The sequence below is a fragment of the Panthera uncia genome (genome assembly GCF_023721935.1).
Source record: "Panthera uncia isolate 11264 chromosome E2 unlocalized genomic scaffold, Puncia_PCG_1.0 HiC_scaffold_19, whole genome shotgun sequence".
NCBI classification, from domain to species: Eukaryota; Metazoa; Chordata; class Mammalia; order Carnivora; family Felidae; genus Panthera; species Panthera uncia.
In genome coordinates this window covers 15,285,536-15,311,170 of record NW_026057588.1, presented here as the reverse complement: position 1 = coordinate 15,311,170, position 25,635 = coordinate 15,285,536, and the positions used below count along the sequence as shown (strand labels likewise).

At 35.8% G+C, this 25,635-nt stretch overlaps 1 protein-coding gene across 3 annotated transcripts in view; it reads left to right on the top strand.

The window, feature by feature from the left end:
* The window catches only part of LOC125915975 (zinc finger protein 420), a 421,195-nt gene that overhangs the window by 356,950 nt on the left and 38,610 nt on the right, over nt 1-25,635 (top strand). The window contains exon 5 of one of the 3 annotated variants that reach the window (XM_049622087.1): nt 1,236-2,797. The exons of 1 other annotated variant lie outside the window; for it this stretch is intronic. In XM_049622087.1, coding sequence (XP_049478044.1) covers nt 1,236-2,797 — 1,562 coding nt within the window. Of the gene's footprint in view, nt 1-1,235; nt 7,537-25,635 lie in introns of those variants that run through there. One more of the 3 variants, XM_049622086.1, reaches the window with a different exon arrangement.

Here is a 25,635-nt window from a genome sequence, read left to right as displayed (position 1 = left end):
TGATGTTTCTGTCTATGTGGATTCGCCTACTTTGGATAATTCATATAAAAGCAGTCATACAATATGTGGTCTTTTGTGACTAGCTTTTTTCACTAAGCATAATATTTTCAAAGTTTATTCATATTGTAGCATGTGTCAATATTTTTATTGCCAAATATTCTATTGTAAGGATACACCACATTTTTACCCATTCATCAATTAATGAGTGACTTGTTTCCACCTTATGCTTATTATGATTAATGCTGTTTTGGACATTTTTTTCGTGTTTTTATATAGATATGTGTTTTCAATTCTCTTGGCTGTATACTTACGAGTGGACTTTTGGGTTATGTGGGAACTCTACGTTGGACACTTCTCTTGGGCATATAACTGGGAGTAAAATTGCATGGTAATATGGAAACTATGTTAACTTTTTGAGGAAGTACAAAATTGTTTTACAAAGCAGCTGTACCATTTTACATTCCCATCAGCAAGCTGCGAGGATTCCAATTTCTTCATATCTTCACCTCTGTTTAGCTTTAATTTACATTTATCTTATGAGCAAAGTTGAGTATATTTTCATATGGTTAAAAGCTACTTACATTACTTTTCTATCAACTGTCCCATTTTCTTAGACTATTTTTACATAGTGTTGGTGCCCAGTTTTATATGGTAGTCTTTTTTTTCTAGTCTAATTTTAGAAACTGTTTATATATTAAGGATATTGCAACCTGGCAAATATTTTTTCCAAGTTTGTCATTTTACTTAACCTAACCTTAACCGTGTTTTTGACATGCCAGCCTTTCTTTTTTCTTTAACCACAGTGCAGTCATTTTTATCAAATTATGACTAGGAAAGTTTTCCCTATTCCTAGTTTATAGAAGTCCCCCAAATTTTATTCTAATTATATGTATGTTTTCATTCCTGTAAATATGGATGTCTGATCCATTTGGAATTTATCCAACTGTAAGATATGCAGAATTAATGCAGTTTTCTTTTTTTGATGTGTTTATCTGTATGTTTATCAATTTCATTTATTAAAAAGAGTTCATGTTTTTCCTACTGATTTGAGCTGCCAGCTTTTATTATGTACTAAATTTACACTTATAATTGTTTCTGGATTTTTCTTTTCTGTTCCATTGGTTCCATTGACATCTTATGACTATGATACTCAATTTGAGTCTACTGTTTCTACCTTAGAAATTTCATTTTTCAAGGAATATGAAAATAACATTTTCTTTCTTTTTACTTTATAGCCTGGGAATCCAGATGTGAGACCAAAAAGCTGTTCTCAACAAAAGGAATTTATGAAATAGAATCATCTCAGTGGGAGATCATAGAACAGCTTACAAGACTTAAGTGTGATTGTAAAAGTCTTCAAGATGATAGGGAATACAAAGACCAGTTTGAAAGCCAATTGGGAAATAAAGAGGGATTTTTCAAGCAACTACTAATCACTTGTAAAGGAATCCCCAATTTTAGCCAGACTGCATCCCTTATGTTAAAACAAAGAATTAATTTTCCTGAGAAATCCTATGAATGTGAAGCATGCAGAAAATACTTTATCCATGGCTTTCAACTGACTGAACATCAGAAAGCTCATTCTGATGAAAAATTCTATGAATGTAAAGAATGTGGACAGGCCTTTATTCGGGGTTCAGAACTTACTTACCATCAGAGAGTTCATGTTGTTAAGAAACCCTATGAATGTAAGGAATGTGGAAAAGCCTTTATTTGTGCCTCACAGCTTACTTATCATCAAAGAATTCATACTGGGGAGAAACCTTATAAATGTAAAGAGTGTGGGAAGGCCTTTATTCGTGGCTCTCACCTTACCCAGCATCAAAGAATTCATACTGGTGAACGACCCTATGAATGTAATGAATGTGGTAAGGCCTTTTTTCGTGGCTCTCAACTTACTTACCACCAGAGAGTTCATACTGCAGAGAAACCCTATCAATGTAAAGAATGTGGAAAGGCCTTTATTCGTGGCTCCCAACTTACTGAACATCAGAGAATTCATACGGGTGAGAAACCCTACGAATGTAAGAAATGTGGGAAAGCCTTTAGTTATGGATCACAGCTTACCCTGCATCACAGACTTCATACTGGTGAAAAGCCCTATAAATGTAAAGACTGTGAAATGTCCTTTATTCGTGGCTCACAACTTACTGAACATCAGAGGATTCATACAGGTAAGAAACCACATGAATGTAAGCAGTGTGGGAAGGCTTTTAACTATGGCTCACAGCTTATTCGACACCAGAGGATTCACACTGGAGAGAAACCCTATGAATGTCAAGAATGTGGGAAGTCATTTATTCGTGGCTCACAACTTACTGAACATCAAAAAATTCACACTGGTGAAAAACCTTTTGAATGTAAGGAATGTGGGAAAGCCTTTATTCGTGGCTCACATCTTACTCAGCATCAGAGGATTCATACTGGTGAAAAACCCTATGAATGTAAAGAGTGTGGGAAGGCCTTTATTTATAGCTCACAACTGACTCAGCATCAGAGAATTCATACAGGTGAGAATCCCTATGAATGTAAGCAGTGTGGGAAGATCTTTATTTGTGCCTCACAACTTACTCTACATCAGATTTCTCATTCTGGTAAGAAGCCATATGAATGTAAAGAATGTGGTAAGGCTTTTATTCGTGGCTCACAGCTGACTTACCATCAGAGAGTTCATACTGGTGAGAAGCCCTATGAGTGTAATGAATGTGGGAAAGCCTTTATTCGTGGTTCACATCTTACTCAGCACCAGAGAATTCATACTGGTGAGAAACCATACAAATGTAATGAATGTGGGAAGGCCTTTAATCGTGGCTCACAACTTACTCAACATCAGAGAATTCATTCTGGTGAGAAGCCTTATAAATGTAACGAATGTGGTAAGGACTTCAGACGTCATTCACACCTCACTCAACATCATAAACTTCATAATTGAGAAAAACTTTATGAAAATATAAATTTATTAAATCTTTTGATTGCTCATTGATACTCAGCTTTGGAATATCAGAAAATTCAGATTATCAAAGTGGGAATCCTTTTTTACTTTCATCCATAGGTAACTCTATCAGAAAATTCAAACAGAGAGAGGCTAGTGTAATATAATGGAGAATCAGTTTCCATCATTTTTCAATCTTTGTTAGACATTGGTGAATTTATACAAGAGCACAACCATAAAATGTAGAGTTTTCTTGTTTGGCATCATTCTCTTGTTCAGCATGATCTGAACTCCACCATTTACTACACATGTATTCCTTTGGAAAAAGCTAGTTAACCCCTGTTTGCTTTAGTTTTTTCATTTATAAAACATTAAAATCACTCTCATTATAATGATTTAAAGATGCAAATACATAAAAAGCCTTAAAGCAATGTGTAATACATAGTTTATAATAAATAAATATTAGTTATTACTGTAATTGTGTTTTTCAGTATTTTAAAATTGTTTCCTTCTGGGCTCAAGAATCATCTTTTTTTTTTTTTTAATTGAAGTATAGTTGACATACAATGTTATTTTAGTTTCAGGTATATATCATAGTGATTTGACAATTCTGTACTTTACTCAATACTGACCAAAATAAGTGTCATTACCATCTGTCACAATACCACAGTATTGCAGTATTATTGACTATACTCCATATGCTGTACTTTTCATCCCTATGATTTGTTTATTTAATTAATTTATTGATAGATTGATTTTATAACTGGAAGTTTGTACCTCTTAATCCCCTTCACGTATTTCATCCATCTTCCAAGCCCCCTCCCCTCTGGCAACCACCAGTTCTCTGTATTTATGATTATATTTTTATTTTTGTGTTTTGGATCCCAGATTAAGTGAAATCAGATGGTATTTGTCTTTCTCTGACTTATTTCACTCAGCATAATGTCCTTTAAGTCTATCCATATTGTTGCAAATGGCAAGATCTCATTTTTTTATAGCTGAGTAATATTACATTGTATATACATACTACATCTTCTTTATTTATTCACCTGTTGATGGATATTTAGGTTGCTTCCATATCTTAGCTATTGTAAATAATGCAATAAACATTGGGGTGCATATATCTTTTCAAATCAGTGTTTTCATTTCCTTTGGGTAAATACTGAAGTAGTGGAATTACTAGATAGTATGGTATTTCTATTTTTAATTTTTGAGGAAACTTCATATGTTTTCCACAGTGGTTGCATCAATTTACATTCCCACCAACAGTGCAGGGGGGTTTCTTTTTTTCAGTATTTTAATTGTGTACTATTATAGAATTCAAATGAGAGGAAGACTTTTCAAATACAGTACATAAGGTAAATCTTTTATCATTCTTACTAATCATCAGATAAATGATTTTGGAGCAGAACGTCCTCATATAATTAATGTGAGGTTGTACCTCATTCTGAACATTAAAATTCTTACTAGAAGGAAACCTTAAGGAAAAAAATAAGTTTTTAGGTGTTACAAATGAAGCTATTTATGAACATTTGTGTATAGATTTTTATGTGAATGTAAATTTCCATTTCTCTGGTATAAATGCCTAAGAGTACAATTTCTTGGTCTTACACTAAAGTCACGTTTTCTCATACAAGAAATGGACAAAGTATTTTCTAAAATTGCTTTACCATTTTACATTTACACCAGGAGCATATGAGTAACCCAGTGTTTCAGCATTTGGTGTTGTCATCACTTTTTGTTTTAGCCCTCATGTTAGGTATGGTGATGTCTCTTTGTGGTCTTAATATGAATTTCCCTAATGGCTAATGATGGTGAACACCTTTTCATGTGCTTGTCATCTGTATATCTGTTTTGGTGAAATGCCTGTTTGTGTCTTTTAGTCATTTTTGAATTGTTTTATTTTTCACTCCTAGGTTTTGAAAGAGTATTTTCTGTATTCTAGATGATAGTAGTCCTTTGTTATGTGGTTTGCAAATATTTTCCCAGGTGCGTAGCTTATCTTTTTTTCCTTTTTTTTTAAGGGTGTTTGTTTGTTTGTTTGTTTGTTTTGAGAGAGACAGAAAGTGTGTGTGTGTGCAAGCAGGGGAGGAACAGAGAGAGAGGAGACACAGAATCCTAAGCAGGCTCAGCACTATCAGTGCAGAGCCCCACGTGGGGCTTGATCCTGCAAACCATGAGATCATGACCTGAGCCAATGTCAAGAGTCAGACACTTAACTGACTGAGCCACTCAGGCACCCCTTTAAGAGGGTCTTTTGAAGAGCAAAAGTTGTCAATTTTGATAAGGTCTGCTTTACCAGTTTTTCCTTTTATGGATCTTGCTTTGCTGTCAAATCTAAGGATTCTTTGCCTAGCCCACATCCTGAAGACTTTTTTCCTATGTTTTTGCATAAATTTTTCATGATTTTATGTTTTACACATAAGTCTGTGATACATTTTGAGTTAACTTTTCATGTATATTGTATGCTTTAGCTTGGTGTTCTTTCTTAATTTGTTTTGGCTTATGGATGTCCGTTTACTTTAGCACCATTTGCTGAAAAGTCTGTGTTTCCTCCATTAAATTGCCTTTGTACCTCTGTCAAAAATCTATTGAATGTATTTGTGTATATCTTACCTCTGGGTTTTCTCTTCTATTCCATTGATCTATGTATCTATCCCTCTGCCAATATTACACTGCCTTGATTATTGTCATTTTATAGGATGTGTTTTCTTTTTTATTTTAGAGAGTGTATGAGCAGGGTGGGGAGCAGATGGAAAGAGAGTGAATCTTAAGCAGGCTCCGTGCTCAGTGTGGAGCCCAACACGGGGCTTGATCCTATGACCTGGGATCATGACCTGAGCCGAAATCAAGAGTCAGAAGCTTAACCAGCTGAGCCACCCAGGTGCCTCTATAGGATGTCTCATGAAAAATATTTTTATAATGATGTAAAAGTAATGTAGCATGTGCTACCTTAAAACGATTTGTTTTTAATCCTTTTACTAAGGACCATATCTCTGTGTTAATTTAATTCCACAGATAATATGTTAGCCTAAAATTTCCTGTAGTAATTTCAAGTAATGCTAGAACTCAGATGGTATTAGAAAGAAAGACTGTGTGATCAAACAAGCCTGTAAATCATGGCATATTTCACATCACTTTTTTTTAATATAATTTATTGTCAGATTGACTTATATACAACACCCAATGCTCATCCCAACAAGTGCCCTCCTCAATGCCTATCACCCATTTTCCCTCTCCCCCCACCCCTGTCCATCCTCAGTTTGTTCCCTGTATTTAAGAGTCTCTTATAGTTTGCCTCCCTCCCTCTCTGTTTGTAACTATTTTTTTTCTCCTTCCCTTCCCCCATGGTCTTCTGTTAAGTTTCTCAAGGTCTTTTTGAAGCAATAAGTTCATTGTATTTCATCAGGGCTGTAATAAATATTGTAGTAAAGCAGCTTTTTCAACTTCACCTCATCATGTGCCAAACTTACTTGACCATAAATCCCTTCTTATGATGCCTATTAATATCTTTTGCATGTGAACTATTTTTGTAAACACTGCTCTAGCTGAAAGAAATAATCTCAGGGGTGGAAATTCTAAACCATTATAGCTTGAGGCCCACTAAGTTTATGAGAGAGCAAGTTGCTTTCTCTGCAAACCAGTCACATTCTTCTTCTACATATGGGACCCTTGTCCTTTTAAAAAAGGGAAATCCCTCTATGTAATGATCTTCCTTCACAGTCCTTTCTTACTCTTCCCTATACCCCACTTCTTAGTTCAACTTAATGAGATATTGAAAACAAAAAACAAGAAAACAGGTTTGTGGGATTTTAGAAGCATGGTAATAAAATAAATGGCTTTATCACGGATATATCTAGTCCATAAATCAAGCTTTCAGAATTAGAGGTTGTTTTTTTAAGGTAAATGGTATAACAAATAGAAGAATAAAGATGGTCAAGTGGACCATGGTGCCATTACTTTGTTCTCTACTTCTAATGGTTTTTTACTTATTCTCAAAAGAAGTGTTAGAAATTAAACTTATATTTTTATGTAGTTTTTCTTATCATATTGGACTGAATTGCCTTCTGAAATTACATAATGCAATTACCTCCAAAATGAGAAATTATAGCAAATATACATAAAGGAAAAAGAAAATATGGCTTCCTAAACTAACATGTTAGAAGCCTCATTAATACTTTTCTGTAGCTTTCTGTATGCTGAAATGTACATGTTTATACATGGTTCTTTTTTTCATGGTTGTTTGTGGATATTTATATATTTAAAAAGGATCACTATATGGACATCAAACTGTGACTTTTCCTATAAAATACATCATGGACATCATTCCAGGTACATATAAATCTAACTTACTCATTTTAGTGTTAGTAGCTACAGAATACTACGTATGTAGAAGTATTAATATGTTCATATTGTTTATTGATGAATGTTTATATTGTTTCCACTTCCTTGTTGCGTTAGACAATTGTCAATAAATATCTTTATACATAAATACTTGCATATATATGTTTTTATTTCTGTAAGATAGATTCTTACATCAGGTAGTATGTGTATTTTTTTTATTATAATAGCTAGTAACATTACTTTCCAGATATAGTACATTCAGTCCATCAACACTGTTTGAGTTGCCCATTTTCATTTTCCCACAATTTAACAGCACTCGGTGCTCTTTGTCAGTCTTTCTGATGAAAAATATGTCATTGCTTTAATTTTAATTTATTTAAATATTGGGTATATTGAGCATGATATCATTTGCTTATGAGCCATATGAATTTTCTGTAAATTACCTATTGATAGTCTGTGCAATTTCTATTGTATTTTTTTCTTTCATTAATTTGTAGAAGTTTTTTGTGTTTATGGCTATTATCTTTATCATATGTGTTGTAAAAATAATTTTTCAGTCTGTTTTGTTTTTTAATATATCCTTTGTCATAGATTTTATTTTTACTTTTATGGAATGAAATATAATCTACATAGAGTGTTTCCTACATACACCCCAAGATTATTCACATTTTCCTAAATATCTTCTAATATTTTTTGTATTTTAAAGTCTTTTTAAGCTAAATTTCCCCCCAAATTTTTCTACTGAAGGTTTCTAAAACTACAGGAAAGCTAAAATAATAGTGCAATGACTATCCATCACATCCTAGGTTGACTTAGTTGTTAACATCCTGCCACATCTTTATTAATTTTATATGGAGTTATTTTTATTTTATTACTCCTACTTTATTAGGAGTTACATTTCACTCCTAAATACTTCATGCATAATCTAAAAATAAGGAGATTGTCTTAATTATAAGAGCACGATATTAGAAAATTAAAAATAATTCCATAAGTTCCCAAATTATCTCAAAACTGGCTTATGAAATGTTTTTCCAAACAAGGATCTGATCGAGGCTCTCATCTCATCTCATTCTTTTAGACACTACCATTTTTAGAATCTAGGCTTAGCAGAATGCCCAACTTTTAAAATTTGTCTATTTCCTCATGAATAAATGCAGGAGAAGCAGTTTTGGTAAAAAATAAATAGAATGATGATATGTACTTACTATAGCAGAAGATACACTGTGTAGAATATAAAGTATTAAATATAATTATATAAGTAAAATAAGTTGTCCTAGTATTGGTACTGCTAAATTTGTTCACTGATTAAGGTAGTGACTACTAGACCTTTCCATGGTATACATAATAATTGTTAACTTTCTGATTAGTATGCAATGAATGGGATGGGTAAATTCTTTTGAATAGTTCAGAAAATGCGACAAGGTTCTCATGTATTATGTAAAATTAATACATGTTAACATATATGTTTGCTTCATATTTTTATAGTAAATATATGAAACATTAACTATGAATGTCAAAGACCCATTGTTTCTCAAACCTTTTCCTGAGGCAGCCCTATTATAGATTTATCTATTTATTTATGTATGTATGTATGTTTATTCATTTTTGAGAGAGAGAGGATGAGTGGAGGAGGTGCAAAGAGAGACAGAGGATCCAGAGCAGGCTCCATGCTGACAGCAGTGAGCCCCATGTGGGTCTCCAACCCACCAACTGCAAAATAATGACCAGAGCCAAAGTCAGATGTTCAACGGACTGAGCCACCCAGGTACCCCTATAGATTTAGTGTGTATAATTCTAGCCCATATATAGGTATCTATCACTTTTCCAGATCTAATTTATTCCCTAAATGTGTTGGATGGCTAATTTTTATTTTTTCAAACTATTTTATTTTAGAGAGCACATGAGCAGGGGAGAGGGGCAGAGGGGGGAGAGAGAGAGAGAGGGAGAGAGAATCTTAAACAGGCTCCATGCTCAGTGCAGAGCCCAAAGTGGGGCTCAATCCACAACCGTGGGATCATGACCTGAGCCAAAAGTAAGAATCAGATGCTTGGGGCGCCTGGGTGGCTCAGATGGTTAAGCCTCTGACTTCAGCTCAGGTCGTGGTCTCACAGTATGTGGGTTTGAGCCCTGCGTTGGGCTCTGTGCTAACAGCTCAGAGCCTGAATGCTGCTTTGGGTTCTGTGTCTCCCTCTCTCTCTTCCCTTCCCTGCTCACACTTTGTCTCTCTCTCAAAATAAATAAACATTTTTAAAAAAGAGAGAGAGATGCTCAACTGAGCCACCTAGGTGCCTCTGGATGGGTAATTTTGAAGTGGTAGGAGCCATTTCTTAGTACTGTGTATTTATCTCATTCCCAAACTCCACTTTTCTTAATGCAACTAAGATACTCTTTATCATCTATAAAATAATCCACTAAAAACTTACGAACATAAAGCATTTAAACACGTGATTCTTTTTTTTTTTTTTTTTTAACATTTATTTCTTATTGAGAGGCAGAGACAGAGCATGAGCATGGGAGGGGCAGAGAGAGGAGGAGACACAGAATCTGAAGCAGGCTCCAGGCTCTGAGCTGTTAGCACAGAGCCCAATGCAGGGCTCGAACTCACAAACTGAGATCATGGCATGTTCTCTAATTAAACCCAACAAAGATATAATGTAAAAAATACTCTAAATTAAATGTTGGTAGTGCTCCTGAACACATAGTGGAAGTGAATTGGATTCTATAAAGGGCTACATGCTTGGAGAAATGATAGTGAGAGTGAACATGTTTAAACAGAAATAGAAGTCTGAAACAAACAAAATCAATTAGGTTGGCTGAGATGTGACCACAATACTCTACATCCTATCACCCAGACTTGCTTCAATTTAAACTTTTTACATAGTATGAGAATTAAGATTAATTATTGAGGTTTTTATTCAGATGGTGCATGTGGGGTAAAAAATTTTAAACACTGAATATTTGGATAATACATGTTCAAATCATGAGAGATAATGTATATGTACCTATTAACATGTTATTTTGCATAGTTTATAATTTCCTCAAATGATACTACCTTTCCATAAATTTCCTTATTTATTTTTGAGACCTATTCAGGCTGAGATATACAAATAAACTTTATTTTTGTGTCTGGACTAATATTCCATTACATATATGTTACAGTTTATCTGTTTCTCCTGTCAAAGTTTTTAATCCACAGCAGAGTTATAGCTAGTTTAAGTAGAAAGGGGTTTATTAAAGGATAGTTTTCAGAATCTCAGGTGTGAAGGTGAGGGCAAAGGATCAAGGACAGTAAAACCAAGAGAAATCTTGGAACACATCATTGGGCTAGTGGAAAAACCATTGTCACTACCCCTGCCACTCAGTCCCCATGATTCTGAGAACTGGCTCTACCAGGGCTTCAGCCAATGAGAATCAAAGACTGTTGCCACTGTGTTGATAGGTGTAATCTCCCTACGTGTGACTCACAGTGCACACTAGTTTCCTGTTTTGGGTAGTTGAATCTGGTTAAAAAGAGATCATGTATGGAATTCTTACCACAAGATATCCTGGAATATATAATGGTTATCATTTATAGAATGTTTATAGTGCCAGACAATATTCCTTAGAACATGTCTACTTACCATTTGTATATAAACTTACTGAATCCTCACACCACCTGTATGTAGAAATTGTTATCTCCATTTTAGGTGAGGAAAGTGAGGCACAAGGAAATAAAATAACTTGGCCAAGTTTGCAAAGCTACAGTGGCAGAGCCATGATTCAGACCAAACTGTGGAGATACTTATGAAAATGACGGCAACTCTGTTTTCATAATGAAGCACAATATTGCTGGCAATGCTTTTCCACATAAAGTACTGTCTTACTGGATCTGAGAAAATAGAAGTTTTTATAGTTCAACTTGGAGTAGTCTGCTTCAAGTCTGTACACTTAACCACTTTTCTGTACTGCCTCTTTACTGTGTGCAGCTAATTAATAGGTTGGATCCTTGGCAACTATTTTTATTGCCTGGTGCCCACTTAAATTTATTCAGTGAATTCACTGAGGTTGGTTCTTCCACCAGATGAAACATGGGAACTCATTGGTTTCAGTCATTCTTAGGCAATCCGGTATATGAAGACTTCAAACTTTATCTTTTGAGGCTTCTCCTTAATTACATTTCAGTCTGTTGCAGTCTCCATCAGGGAAGGAGAGTGATAGAAATAACTTGTCTTTACCATGGTAGTACTTTTACTCATCACTTAGTTGGCTAACTAGTTTTTTTTTTTTTTAGGTTTTTATTTAAATTCCAGTTGGTTAACATACAGTGGAGTATTAGTTTCAGGTGTACACTTTCGTGATTCAACATTTATATACAACATGTGATGCTTATCATCAACTGCACTCCTTAATCCCCATCACCTATTTAGCCCATTACCCCCTCCACCTCCCCTCTGGCAACCATCAGTTTGTTCTCTATAGTTACTAAAAGTTGGTTTCTTGGTTTTCCTCTCTTTTCCCCCCATGACTGTTTATTTTGTTTCTTAAATTCCACATATGAGTGTAATCATATGGTTTTTGCCCTTCTCTGACTGACTTATTTCGCTTAGCATAATACTCTCTAGATCTATCATGTTGCAAATGGTGTTAATTTCTGATCTCTTCAAGATTAGACCTAAAATAAGGAAAAGGGTTCAGGTAATTTCTTACTTGACTGAAACTGTGATTCAACATTGTGATTATCTGCAATTGGCAGATATTTATAGATGACTACCTAATGGAATGCTTTTGTGCATTCTTTGGAGAACAGCCAGCAGTTGGGAACTTGCAGTTCCTTTTAAAAATTGTTTTATTATTTTTTATTTTAGAGATGGGGGACAGAGGGAGAGAATCTCATGTAGGTTCCATGCTCAGTACAGAGCCCGACACGGGGCTTGATCCCACAACCCCAGGACCACAACCCGAAGTCAAGGGTAGGACGCTCAACCACTGAGTCACCCAGGTGCCCCTACAGTTCCTTTGATTCAGACAAATGTATCTCCAGCCCTTAGGATTTTAATAATACTTCTAAATTCTCTATGCTAAAGTTTATTCAATTCTCTAAGTGGCTTTCCTTTATTAGACCTAGGGCCACATCTGGTCCTTGGGAAACATTCATGCATTCTTATTCTGGATACACTCTGAGATTGTTGGCTGATGGAAAAGCAGCATTAGTCAACCCTTCCCTTGGCATTTAGATTTCTCCAGGAAGTCAAACAACATTCCACTTTGGTCTCAGGTTGTAGTGAGCTAAAATCAAGAGTCAGACACTCAACTGACTGAGCCACCTAGACACACCCATAGGTTGAAGTCGTAATCCCAGTCACCTTAGAATATGACTTTATTTGGAAATAGGGTCATTGCAGACATAATTAGTTAAGATGAGATCATACTGGATTAGGGTAGGCCCCTAATTCAATGTGACTGGTATTGTTATAAGAATAGATTAAGACATTTAAGATACAAAACAGATGAACATAAGGGAAGGGAAGCAAGAATAATATAAAAACCAGGAAGGGGACAAAACATAAGAGACAAATATAGAGAAAGAGGGTTGCTGGAGGGGTTGTGGGAAGGGGAAAGGGGTAAATGGGTGAGGGGCATTAAGGAATCTACTCCTGAGATCATTGTTGCACTATATGCTAACTTGGATATAAATTTAAAAAAAATAATAAATTATTTTAAAAAAGAAAGAGGAAAAGAAAAAAGAAGAATAGATTAGGACAGGGGCATCTGGCTGGCTCAGTCAGTAAAGCATACAACTCTTGATCTCGGGGTCATGAGTTCAGACCCCACATTGAGTGCAGAGCTTACTTAAAAAAAAAAAACAAAAAACATAGATTAGGACACACGTGTACAGTGGGAAGATGATGTGAACACACAGGAAGAAAATAGCCATCTATAAGCCAAGGAGCATGAACTGGGACTGATCTTTCCCTCATGGCCCTCAAAAGGAACCAGCCTTGCCAACATCTTGATATCAGACTTGTAGCCTCCAGAATTATGAGACAATGATTTATGTTGTTTAAGCCACACAGTTTGTGGTACCTTGTTATGGCAGTCCTGGAAAACTAATATAGCATATTACTCCTCAATAAAATTGATTTGGAAAAATTAAAAACACTCTATGGAAACTAAAAAGAAAAAAAGTTATGATCATAAAGGTCAGGATATTGTTACATTTAAGATAAAGGTTGGAATAGTGATTGCAAGGCATTGATGAAGGGCTTTTGGGGAATTGGCAATGTTCTGTATCTTAACCAGGATACTGCTTACATGGATGTTTAATAATAATTTGTTATGTTATACTCTTATACTGTTAATGGGAATGCAAACTAGTGCAGCCACTTGGAAAACAGTATGGAGGTTCCTCAAAAAGTTAAAAATAAAACTACTCTATTGTCGTAGACTCTGGGTCTAAAGTTCTCTCTTGTCTAGCAAAAGAGCGGGACGCAGGATTGAAAGCAAGAGACCGCTAATGTCTGGGAAAAGACATGAACCCCGAATAAGGGTCCTTACCCCATTTTTATTAGGATCAGAAGGCTTACAAACATGGTGATGGACGTGTACAAAAGGCAATGGATCTGTGAACATTTACTTGTGGACATGAGGAAAAAGGAGTCTTGAAGATACCCATGGTTAGGGGTTTAGGTTAATACAAAACAAAATCCAGGCGCTGGGCAGTCAGGAGAAAGGTTGTTTACAGCGGACATGAGGCAGCACCTTGGTTTATCTTGGCTAGCCTGGGGATGAGACAGATAGGGGGAATAACCTCAGGGTTGACAAGGCACCTTTTCTTTTGTTAACCATCTCCACTCCAGCTGCTTTGCCCGCTGCGCAGCGGTCCATAGTCCAATTCACCAATTTACCTAACTTGGCTCTATTCTCTGGTGAAAGCAGCTTTTCTGCTATAGTACTAAATTGGGGGTGCTTCCATCCTGAATATCTAATCTTGTTTATTTCATATACCTATGTGTTGGGCACCTTTGCACCATTTCTATTTCAGGCCTTTGCCTCTCCCTATTTTGGGGGCTCTGCACCCCCCTCTCTATTTTGGGGTGCATCTGCACCTCCCTAATCCTGGCACCTTTGTGCCTCCCTATTCTTGGGGTGCCAATCTGATTTACCCAAACTCAGGTGTGAGCATTTTATGACTTTGTATTTCTTTATGCCTTGTTAACTCATTGGTGTAAGCCCCGGGGGATTCCTAAGCTTATCCCCCACGCTCTATGATCCGGCCATTGCACTACTAAGTATTTACCCAAAGAATACAAAAATACTAATTTGAATGGACACATGCACCTCAATGTTTATAGCGGCATTACCAACAATAGGCAAACTATGGAAAGAGCTCAAATGTCCACTGAGTGATGAATGAATGTATGTATATATACATACATTCAGAATATTACTCAGCCATAAAAAGAATGAAATGTTCCATTTGCAATGGCATGAATGGAGCTAGAGTGTATTATGCTAAGTGAAATAAGTCAGAGAAAGACAAATACCACATGGTTTCACTCATATGTAGAATTTAAGAAATGAAACAGATGAATAGAGGGGGAAAAAGAGAGATAAGCAACCATAAAACAGACTCTTAACTATAGAGAACAAACTTAGGGTTGCTGGAGGGGAGGTGGGGGGGATGGATTAAATGGGTGATGGGTATTAAGGAGGGCAGTTGTTGCGATGAGCACTGGGTGTTGTATAGAAGTGATTTATCACTGAATTCTACTTCTGAAGCTAATATTACACTATATGTTAACTAACTGTAATTGAAAAACTTGAAAAAAAGTCATACATTTATGTTTTATGCATTTTTGATAGTTTGTTATATTTCACAAGATAACTGGTAGAAAAAAAAGAACCAAAAAACCCACAGGGTAGTAAGGCTAGAGTTGGGCTGGCAGGAAGGCAGCAACTTATATAACAAAATGGGGGTGGAATGGGAGAGTTTTTTAAAGTATGATATAGGCATTAAAAGGGCAATGAAAGTTATGCCTATGGCTCTAAATTTATGATTCTGAGCCATTTCACAATGTATGAAAAGAGTTAAATGAGAAAGAAATGAAAAATGAAACTGTGTGTCAAATAGTTTTGGTAAGACCAGAATTCTGAAGGACTGAATACATAAACAAATAACTATAAGAAAGCAGGTGAGGTAAAGAATAAAAATGCAAGTAAAAGGGAAAATAATCATGAAAACAAAGTGCAAAAAAAGTGGGGATACTTGGTATCCAGAATATAATCCCCTAAATTTCAATAAAAAGAAAGACCTGATGTATAAGAAATATATTGAAGTGCCATCTAGGTATCTGAGAAGTTATAGCAACTACCACTCAAAAGACTGGGACTTTTAAGACAATAACATTGGAAAACATTTCAGAGGTGTTATCTTCTAAACAACTGTTATGTGACTTTGTACCATTCACACAGTATCAGTCACTTATCTGAACATCTTAACATTTCTTTCTCTACAATCCAAGGCTTTTCTTTCTGCTCCAGCTTAAAAATGATATCTGGATTGGTGAGTTGATAGTCTATTCATTAACAGATATATTGGGGTGCCTGGCTGGCTCAGTCAGTTTAGCATCCTACTCTTTTTTTTTTTTTTCAATATATGAAATTTATTGTCAAATTGGTTTCCATACAACACCCAGTGCTCATCCCAAAATAGCATCCTACTCTTGATTTTGGCTCAGGTCATGATCTCTCTGTTCATGGGATCGAGCCCCTCCCCCCCAACCCCATTAGGATCTATGAAGGATCCCTATTAGGATTTATGAAGCTAAAGAAGAGATTTCAGATTTCTTTTCTTTAATTTTTTTAATGTTTATTTATTTTTGAGAGAGAGAGGGAGACAGAGTGAGCAGGGGAAGGGCAGAGAGAGGGAGACACAGAAACCAAAACAAGCTCCAGGCTCTGAGCTGTCAGCACAGAGACTGACATGGGGCTCGAACTCATGAACTGCGGGATCGCGACCTGAGCTGAAACCAAGAGTCGGACACTTAACTGACTGAGCCACCCAGGCACCCTGAGATTTCAAATTTCTTAAAAAAAAAAAAAGTCATGAAGACCAGATTTTAACTTTCCTTCTTATAAAACTAACAAAATAACAAAAAACAAAAAACCTAACTTCCAAGAGTACAGAATAAGAAAAAAATCATTTGTAATGGAAATAAGAAAGTGAGGCATCCTTACTTTCATACATCCTATACTTTGAGGACTTTCTTACAAAAATAATACAAATGGGATGAGATAGAAAGATATCACCAAGATCTAAGTTAGTACTATTCCTGACAGAAAAAATCTGACAAACATTAATTCAACACTTAATAGTACCAATCACTGCTCTAAACAAGTCATATGTAACAACTCATTAATTCTCAAAAAAAAAAAAAAAAAAAAAAAACCACCATCCAAAAATTTAGACTCATCTTTAGGTGATAAAACTAAGGTAGTGACAGCTTAAGTAACTTGCCCATGGTCACACATAAAGTGATGGAGCCAGGATTGAAACCTTTTTATCTCTTAAGTCTATGCACTTAACCTCTATTATTATCAGAATTAACTAATAGGGACACATAGAAGAATTGTTTTTCTGCTAAGATATGGAAAGTGACATAAGTAAAGAAAGGGGAATGTGTAAAGAAAGAACTATTTCATATATTTAAGTATTAACAGATGAAGAAATGTCCTAGAAGACACAGGAAAAAATGGGATCAAGAATAGAAAAGATAATACAATATTTTTGAGAGGAGAAACACTTCATTTTTAGAGACCAAAGTAAAGAAGGCTTAGGAAAGACTAACTATGGGCCACAACTTCAAAATTATGCAAAAGTACTTTACTTTGTATCCATGAAAATTGTTTATTTTCCTCTGAGATATTAATTAGCTTTATAAATGGAAGACAACATAAACTATGTAATCAATCTTGCTAATTTTATGTCCTAATTTGTTTTTCCTTTGAAGGTCAGATTCAAATTTAAAGCTCAATTCTAAATTAACTTATTTCTGTATAGTCTAATTGCAATTTTTGCATGGTCTTACTAATTTATATTTTTTCCTGACATATTTATATCCATTTAGTTTCTCATCTTATTGTTGAGATTATTGTGACCTACTTTATCTGCAGTGCAGAATAAAAAAGTAAAAGAAACACATTATTTAAAACTCATTTGAGACTTGATCATTTCTTCCTGGGAGAGAAGTAGAATCTTGAAATGGCCAACCTGGGTGAAAAAGAAGCCATGAACAATCAGGCTTACTTAGTAGCTCCAGACAAGTCACACTAGAAATCTCTAGGTAAATAAGGTCAATCACCTTATGGGGGAACAATCTTAAGATTTTATGATCCATCAAAAGCCAAGAATAACCTCACTGTTTGGAAGCACCAATATATGGCCTATGGAGCTTCAATTTGAATTTTAAAAATTATTTTAAGATTAGAAGTATAACTCACAAGATATTTTTAAAGACTGCACCATACTTAAAAAAAAAATCCATCTATCAAATCTCAAAATCACAGAAAAGTTGCAAATATAGTGCAAAGAGCTTTTTTTCCCTGAACCATTTGAGACTAAATTGCTGACCTAATGCCACATCACCCCTGAAGATGTCCCTACATAACCACAATATATTATCAAAATCAAGAAATTAATATTAATACATTACTACCATCTATATTAGATTCCATCCAAGTTTCACCAGGTATGCCAATAATGTCATTTGCACTAAAGGATTCAGTTCAGAATCACACATTGTGTTGAAATGTCATGTCTCTTTAATCTTCTTTAGTCTGAAAGTTTCTCAGTCTTGCCCTTTTATAATCTTGACACTTTTGATGACTATAAGTCCGTCTTTGGAGAATGTCTCCAATTTGATTTTCTTTTTTTTTTTTTTTAATGTTTATTTTTGAGAGAGAGAGAGAGAGAGAGAGAGAGAGAGAACACGAGGGGGGAAGGGGCAAAGAGAGATACACACACACAGAATCTGAAGCAATCTCCAGGCTCTGAACTGTTCAGCATAGAGCCTGACGTGGAGCTCGAAACCATGAACAGTGAGATCATGACCTGAGCTGAAGTTGGATGCTTAACCGACTGAGCCACCTAGGTGCCCCAGGTATGTCCTGTTAAATTAAAGCTTTAGCAAAGGCACCAAAATAGAATATATACCTTCCAAAAGAGGAGGAAATAAAGGCAGAGGGGAACAATCAAAAGAAGGAATAAAGGCGGAAAATGGAAATATTAAAGGGTTACATATGACATATATAGTGATGTGATAAAATGGTAGAAATAAATACAAATATGTCAGTAAATGTCTGATTGGATAAATAAAATCTAATTATATGCTATTGTCAAGAGACACATTAAGAGAATCACACAGAAAGGCTGAAAATGAGGGAACTCCTGAAAAAACATCAGTCAAAATACTAATGAAAAGAAAGTTGATGTAGGGGCACCTACATTAAACATATATAAAAGAAAGTTGATGTAGCTATGTTAATATTGGATAAAATAGACTTAAATAATAGCATTATTATAAAAAGATCAGTACATAATGATGAAATGATTACATCTCCAAGAATACATAAATTCTAAACTTATGTTACCAAATATACACATTTAAACGAAAATTAGTAAAACAAGGAAAAAATAAAATCAAAACCATAGTAGGAGATTTTGCATATTTCTTTTACTAATTGATACATGAGAGACAAAAATCAACAAGATTATAGAGGATAGACCAAAAACTTATAAGCTTTATCTAATGGATACATTTTTAAAAATACTATATATACACAATAACTGCAGAAGACAAATTATTTTTAAAGATATATTGAATATTCAGAAAAAACAGACATATATTAGGCCACAAAGCAAATCTGAAAAAATTTCAATGGACTAATTTTATTTTTTTTAACTTTAGAGTAAGTGTATGAGTGAGGGAGAGGGGCAGAGGAAGAGAGAGAGTGTTAAGCAGGCTCCACGCTCAGTGTGGAGGCTGAAGCAGGGCTCAGTCCCATGACCCTGGGATCATGCCCTGAGCCTAAATCAAGAGTTGGATGTTCAACCCACTGAGCCACCCAGACACCCTTCAATGGACTCATTTCATATAGACCAACTTCAGTGCTCACAAAAGTTATGTTAGATAATAAGCCACCAAAGAATAATTAGAAAAAAATCCATATGCTTAAGAAATATCCTTCCAAATTATTTATGGGTGAAAAATCATATCATAAATTTAAAAAGAAGAATTTAAAAGTGCACGATGAGACTACTACATACCAAAATTTGTAGGATGCAGCCAAAGTAGTACATAAAGGAAAAGTTACAACCTTAAGAATTTATGTTAGAAGTATAAAGATTAATTACCTAAGTATCCAACTTAAAATGTGAGAAAAAATTGTAGAATAAACTGAAAGAAAGCAAAGCAATAAGAAAGAATAAGAAATAAAGGGAACAGTAAAAGAGCTATATAATGAAGAGGATTAATAAGGTCCCAAATAGGTCTTTGTATTATCATATACCAAAAATTATTATAACACTATGTTAATTAAGAGCATATATATAGTGCTGGGAATAATAAATTGACCACAGAATTGAATAAAAAGTGCCCCCAACAGACCAGTTTATTACTGTCAGTAAGAGGGGAAAGGATAGCCTTTTCATAATGTAAGACAATTGGTACATGTACACATACACATACACATACACACACACGTTGTACCCCTTCTTTATCTTACAGAAAGAGTTTGATTCCAAGAGCTTTTATCTTTGTATTATTATTTACTTATTTTTATTTTTTAGCATGGAAGCGCGTGGGAGAAGGGCAGAGAGAGAGAGAGAGAATCTTAAACAAGCTCCATGCTATCTGACACAGGGCTTTATCTCACTACCCTGAAATCATGACCTGAGCCAAAATCAAGAGTTGGACACTCAACTGAGCAACCCAGGCGCCCCCATTCTAAGAGATTTTATAACAACAAAAAAAAATTGTGTAAGGCAAAACTATAAAGCTTTAGGAAGATAATGTAGAAAACTGAAATTATGACCTTAGTGTAGAGGATAATTTTTTTTTTCTTTAATGTTTGTTTAGTTTTGAGAGATAAGACAGAGCATGAGTGGTGGAGGGGCAGAGAGAGAGGGAGACACAGAATCTGAAGCAAGCTCCAGGCTCTGAGCTGTCAGCACAGAGCCCAACGTAGGGCTTAAACCCATGAACTGCAAGATCATGACCTGAGGCAAAGTCCCACACTTAACCGACTGAGCCACCCAGGCGCCCCTAGAGCAGAGCTTCTTAAACAAAACATAAAAAATTACAAGACATAAAGAAAAATTAAATAAATTGGACATTAAAACAGAGTAGTTTTTTTTTGTTTTTGTTTTTGAGAGAGACAATGCATGCACAAGAGCAGGGGAGGGGCAGAGGGAGAGAGAATCTCAAGCAGGCTCCATGCCCAGCATGGAGCTGGATATGGGGCTTGATCTCACAACCATGAGATCATGACCTGAGCCAAAGTCAAGAGTCAGCCACTTACCTGAGTGAGCCACCCAGGTGACCCAAAACAGACTGCTTCTATTTATTAAAAGATCACTAAATAATGAAAAAACAAGCTATAAACTAGATGTTTGACACATATGAAATATAAACATCCCCAGGGCACCTGGGATGCTCAGTCGGTAAAGTGTCCAACTTCAGCTCAGGTCATGATCTCATGGTTTGTGAGTTTGAGCGCCACCTTAGGCTCTGTGCTGACAACTCAGAGCCTGGAGCCTGCTTCAGATTCTGTCTCCCTCTCTCTGCCCTTCCCCCACTCATGCTCTGTCTCTCAAAAATAAATAAATGTTAAAAAAAAATTAAGAAACATAAATATCCCAAATAAATAAAAAATTTAAAAAAAAAATTTTAATGTTTATTTATTTTTGAGACAGAGACAGAGCATGAGCAGGGGAGGGACAGAGAGGGAGACACAGAATCTGAAGCAGGCTCTGGGCGCTGAGCTGTCATCACAGAGCCCAATGCAGGGCTCAAACTCATGAACTGTGAGATCATGACCTGAGCTGAAGTCAGCTGCTCAACCAACTGAGCCACCCAGGTGCCCCTAAAAAATTTTTTTTAATGTTTATTTATTTTTGAGAGACAGAGTGTGAGAGGCTTTTTGGAAAATTTCCCTTGGAAAATATTGCATATTTCCTAGTAAAGTTGAAGATATTTGCATGCTCCAAATATCCTATGTTCAGTAATACCATATTCCTAATAGATATCCTAGAACAGTGGTTGGCAAATTATAGCTCATAAGCTAATCCTACTACTGCCTGTCTTTGTAAATAAAGTTTTATTGGAATACAGCCACACCTATTCTCTTGCCTACTGTCCATGGCTGCTTTCATGCTACAATGGCAAAATTGAGTGGCTGTGACAGAAACCATATGACCTACAAAGCCTAATATATTTCCTATATTTCCTTTTACAGAAAAAGTTTTCCAGCCTCTGCCCTAGAGAAATCTCTGCATATCCATTAGTAAATATGTACAAGAATGTTTATAGCAGCTGTATAATATCAAATTTTGAAACAACCTACATTTCTATCAATAGAGAATCAGTTAAAAATTGTGATAAAGACATACAATGGACCACCATACAGCAAGGAAAATGAATTATAGCTATATAGCTAAATCTCAGGATCTTATAGTGACAAAAAAAAAAACAAGTCACAGAATGCATAAAATATTTATACAAAACTCAAAAATATGCATAGCTAAACAACATATTTTGGGGTTGAATAGTTGAAATTATAAAGAAAAGCAACAGAATTTTAACACAAAATTGTAGATAATTGTTGTATTTGAGGAGAAAGGAAAAGGAATAGGATCTTCAAAGTTAACAGTAACATTCTCTTTCTTAAAATAGGTAGTTGGTATACAGTGTTTTGCTGTATTGTGAATCATTATACCTTACATGCATTTCATTAGTGTTCTTTTTGTATCTACTCAATATTTAATAGAAACTACCTTTGAATGCTACAGATCAAAAGAGGGAGTGAAAGTGAAATTCTTTTGGTAAGTCATCCTGAAGTGGACTCAATTTTCCCCACTGTACTGTAACTTTTTTTTTTTTAAACAATATGGAGGGTTGTGGGTTTTTTTTTTTTAGATTTTAAGTAATCTCTATACCTAATGTGGGTCCGAGCTTACAGCCCAAGATGAAGAGTCACATACTCCACCAATTGAGACAGAGAAGGACCCTTGTTGTTGTTTTTTTTTAATTTCTTTTTTTTAACGTTTATTTATTTTTGAGACAGAGAGAGACAGAGCATGAACGGGGAGGGTCACAGAGAGGGAGACACAGAATCTGAAACAGGCTCCAGGCTCTGAGCTGTCCGCACAGAGCCCGACGCGGGGCTCGAACTCACGGACCGCGAGATCATGACCTGAGCCAAAGTCGGCCGCTTAACCGACTGAGCCACCCAGGCGCCCCAAAGCACCCATGTTTTAAAAAAAATTTTTTATGTGTTTTTATTTATTTATTTTTAATTTTTAAAAAATGTTTTTATTTATTTTTGAGGCAGAGAGAGACAGAGCACAAGCAGGAGAGGGGCAGAGAGAGAGGGAGACACAGAATCCCAAGCAGGTTCCAGGCTCTGAGCTGTCAGCACAGGGCCTGACGTGAAATCATGACCTGAGCTGAAGTCGGATGCCACCAGGCGCCCCTATTTATTTTTGACAGAGAGAGAGAGAGGGACAGAGAATTCTAAGCAGGCTCTGCACTGACAGCAGTGAGTCTGATGCAGGGCTCGAACTCAGGAACTGTGAGATCATGACCTGAGGCACAGTTGGACACTTAACTGACTGAGCCACCCAAGCACTCCAGCCAAGCACCCTTGTACTGGAACTTTTAAGGCAACTTCTCAAGTAAAATTGTCAAATATGATTCTTGTTAATCAAACACCTGGGCTGTGTTAGCTAATGGTTTCAACATATTCACCAGAGAGAAATGATTCAAATAAATTGTGATAAATCTGAACAATGGAATAGTATCTATCTAGCCATTCACATTTATGACATAAAACATTAATAATTAATATTGACATATGTCACTGATATAATGCTGAGTAAAGCTTTAAGATTAATTTTTGTTAATTTAAAATTTATAATCTTTATAAACTCAAGTTCATCAGGTGTATAACATTCCACTGCATGTTTACCACAAATTACTTAACTTTATTAAGGACATACATTTGAAAATATCACCTTAAAAATTCTAAGAAAGTGGCTAATTCCAGGTCTGTACAATGTGAGTCTGGAATATCTGTGTCAAAAAGTAAGGAAGTGCTCAAAGACAAATGAGGACAGACGAGCCAGCTTGAGAGGCCAAATTTGGGACAATATGAGCAACATAAAGAATGATGATAACAAAGAGCTAAAATACTCTGAATGGAAAAAAAAAAATCCATGAATCATAGTGATACTTAAAACAGAAAAAACAGAAGAGGGAGAGGGGGAGGAGGAAGCAAAGCTCTTATACACAAAAGAATGAAGGATAACATGAAAAAATCACCATTGTAGCCCCAAATTTAAGAACTTATTTAGGCAAGGATCATCAATAAATTCTAAAACCATTAGTTAAAAGGCTATGTGTAAAATGGTCTCAAAATATCCCCATCAGATTACTTCTTGACTTACAAAGACAAATTACTTCTTGACTGGCTTCTTGATTTACCAGAAAGAGATCAGGTCCACACACTACTTGAACCAAATGGATCAAATTTAGTATCACCAAAATGGATCAAACTCAAATTGTCTGCTTCTTGATGTCATGCAATAGGAAGAACACACCACCACCCATAGTATTCTTGCCAAATATATTTAAACTTAACCTGTTCATGACAAAACATATTCAGAATGTTAGCTGTTCTACAAGATAAACATTCTAGATTCATCAGAAATGTCATTGTGAAACATGAAAGCAGGTGAAAGGAACACTGCTCACATTTAAAGAAACTAAAAAGGTATGTTTTCTCTCCACCATGTAAGGAAACAGGGACATGATAGGAAGGTTTACAAACAAGGAAGGGGCTCTCACCAGGCACCAAATCCATCTGTATATGATCTTGAATTTCCCAGCTTCTAGATATGTAAGAAATAAATGTATTTGTGTGGGGTGTGTGTCTGTGTAAAGATAGTTCCATCCAGTGCAATGTACAACCTTGATTTGGATTTGGACCAATTTTTTGGTCACTTTGACCCACTCTAAGTCAGTGCAATTTGACCATCTTTATTTCACATTTATAGTGGATTACTGTACACAGGTTCATTCACTCAACAATCCTGGGCACCAAACTTGCTAATACAGTCACATTACTGGGAAGAGATCAAAGTGTTCAGTATAAGGTCCTGAAAGAGTAAGTTTTATTATTCCACTCCCCCAACCCCGGAAGAGGTGCATTTACAATTCTATCCGCCTCTGTACTGGAAGTTCAAACTTTTGTCATAAAAAAAAAAAAAAAAAAAAAAAGCCATGAGACAAGTTCAGGCTTACCAAAAAAACGTACAACTTTAAGTTTCTCTCTCTCCGTGAACCACGGTAACATCTTTTTATGTATAAAGTTATTTTATTATTTTATTAGTCCATGGCCTCTCAACCTTAACCAATAATGTCCCCATAATATTAGAAAAGAATGGATGCCTACTTCGTGGGACTGTGTCAGAGGAAAAGGCAGTTATGCTAGGACTGGCTTTGAAATCATGTTTCTCGCAAACAAAACTGTTGATTTTGCGTTCTTCCCCATAACACGTATATTGGATCCAACAGAAAGATCATGTCTAAATTGTTTGTCAGATAAATTGATAACTTTTTTTTTTTAACCAGATCAAATTAGTGTTCAAGAAAGAAATAACTTGACCATCTTATCGGTTTTTCAGTCACACACATGCTCTTCTGCGAGTCCTACAGACACTAAAGGCAGGAGAAAAGCATGTTTGCATAACACAAATCATCATCAGTCACGCAACCATTGTTAATTATGGACAAAAACAAACCACAACAGCAGAGGTCCCTTCTTCTGTCAGCCAATCCCACAGTTAGAAAATGTCATTACCATGCAGCTTCAAGCACGAACCACCTCACCCAAAAGCATGAAGCATACAACCACACACCCAGCCGCCGAGGAACTCCCAGTCTGCCCGACTGTATCCGGTGTGGTCTCACACACATACACACCGAAGGGCCTGTCAAGATACCCCGAGGGTCTCTGCGAGTCTGAGGCTCCGGCTTGTCCCCGCCTCAGTTCCAGCTCCCCCCCCCCCCCCCCCCCCCCCCCCCCCCCCCCCGCGGCCCCCC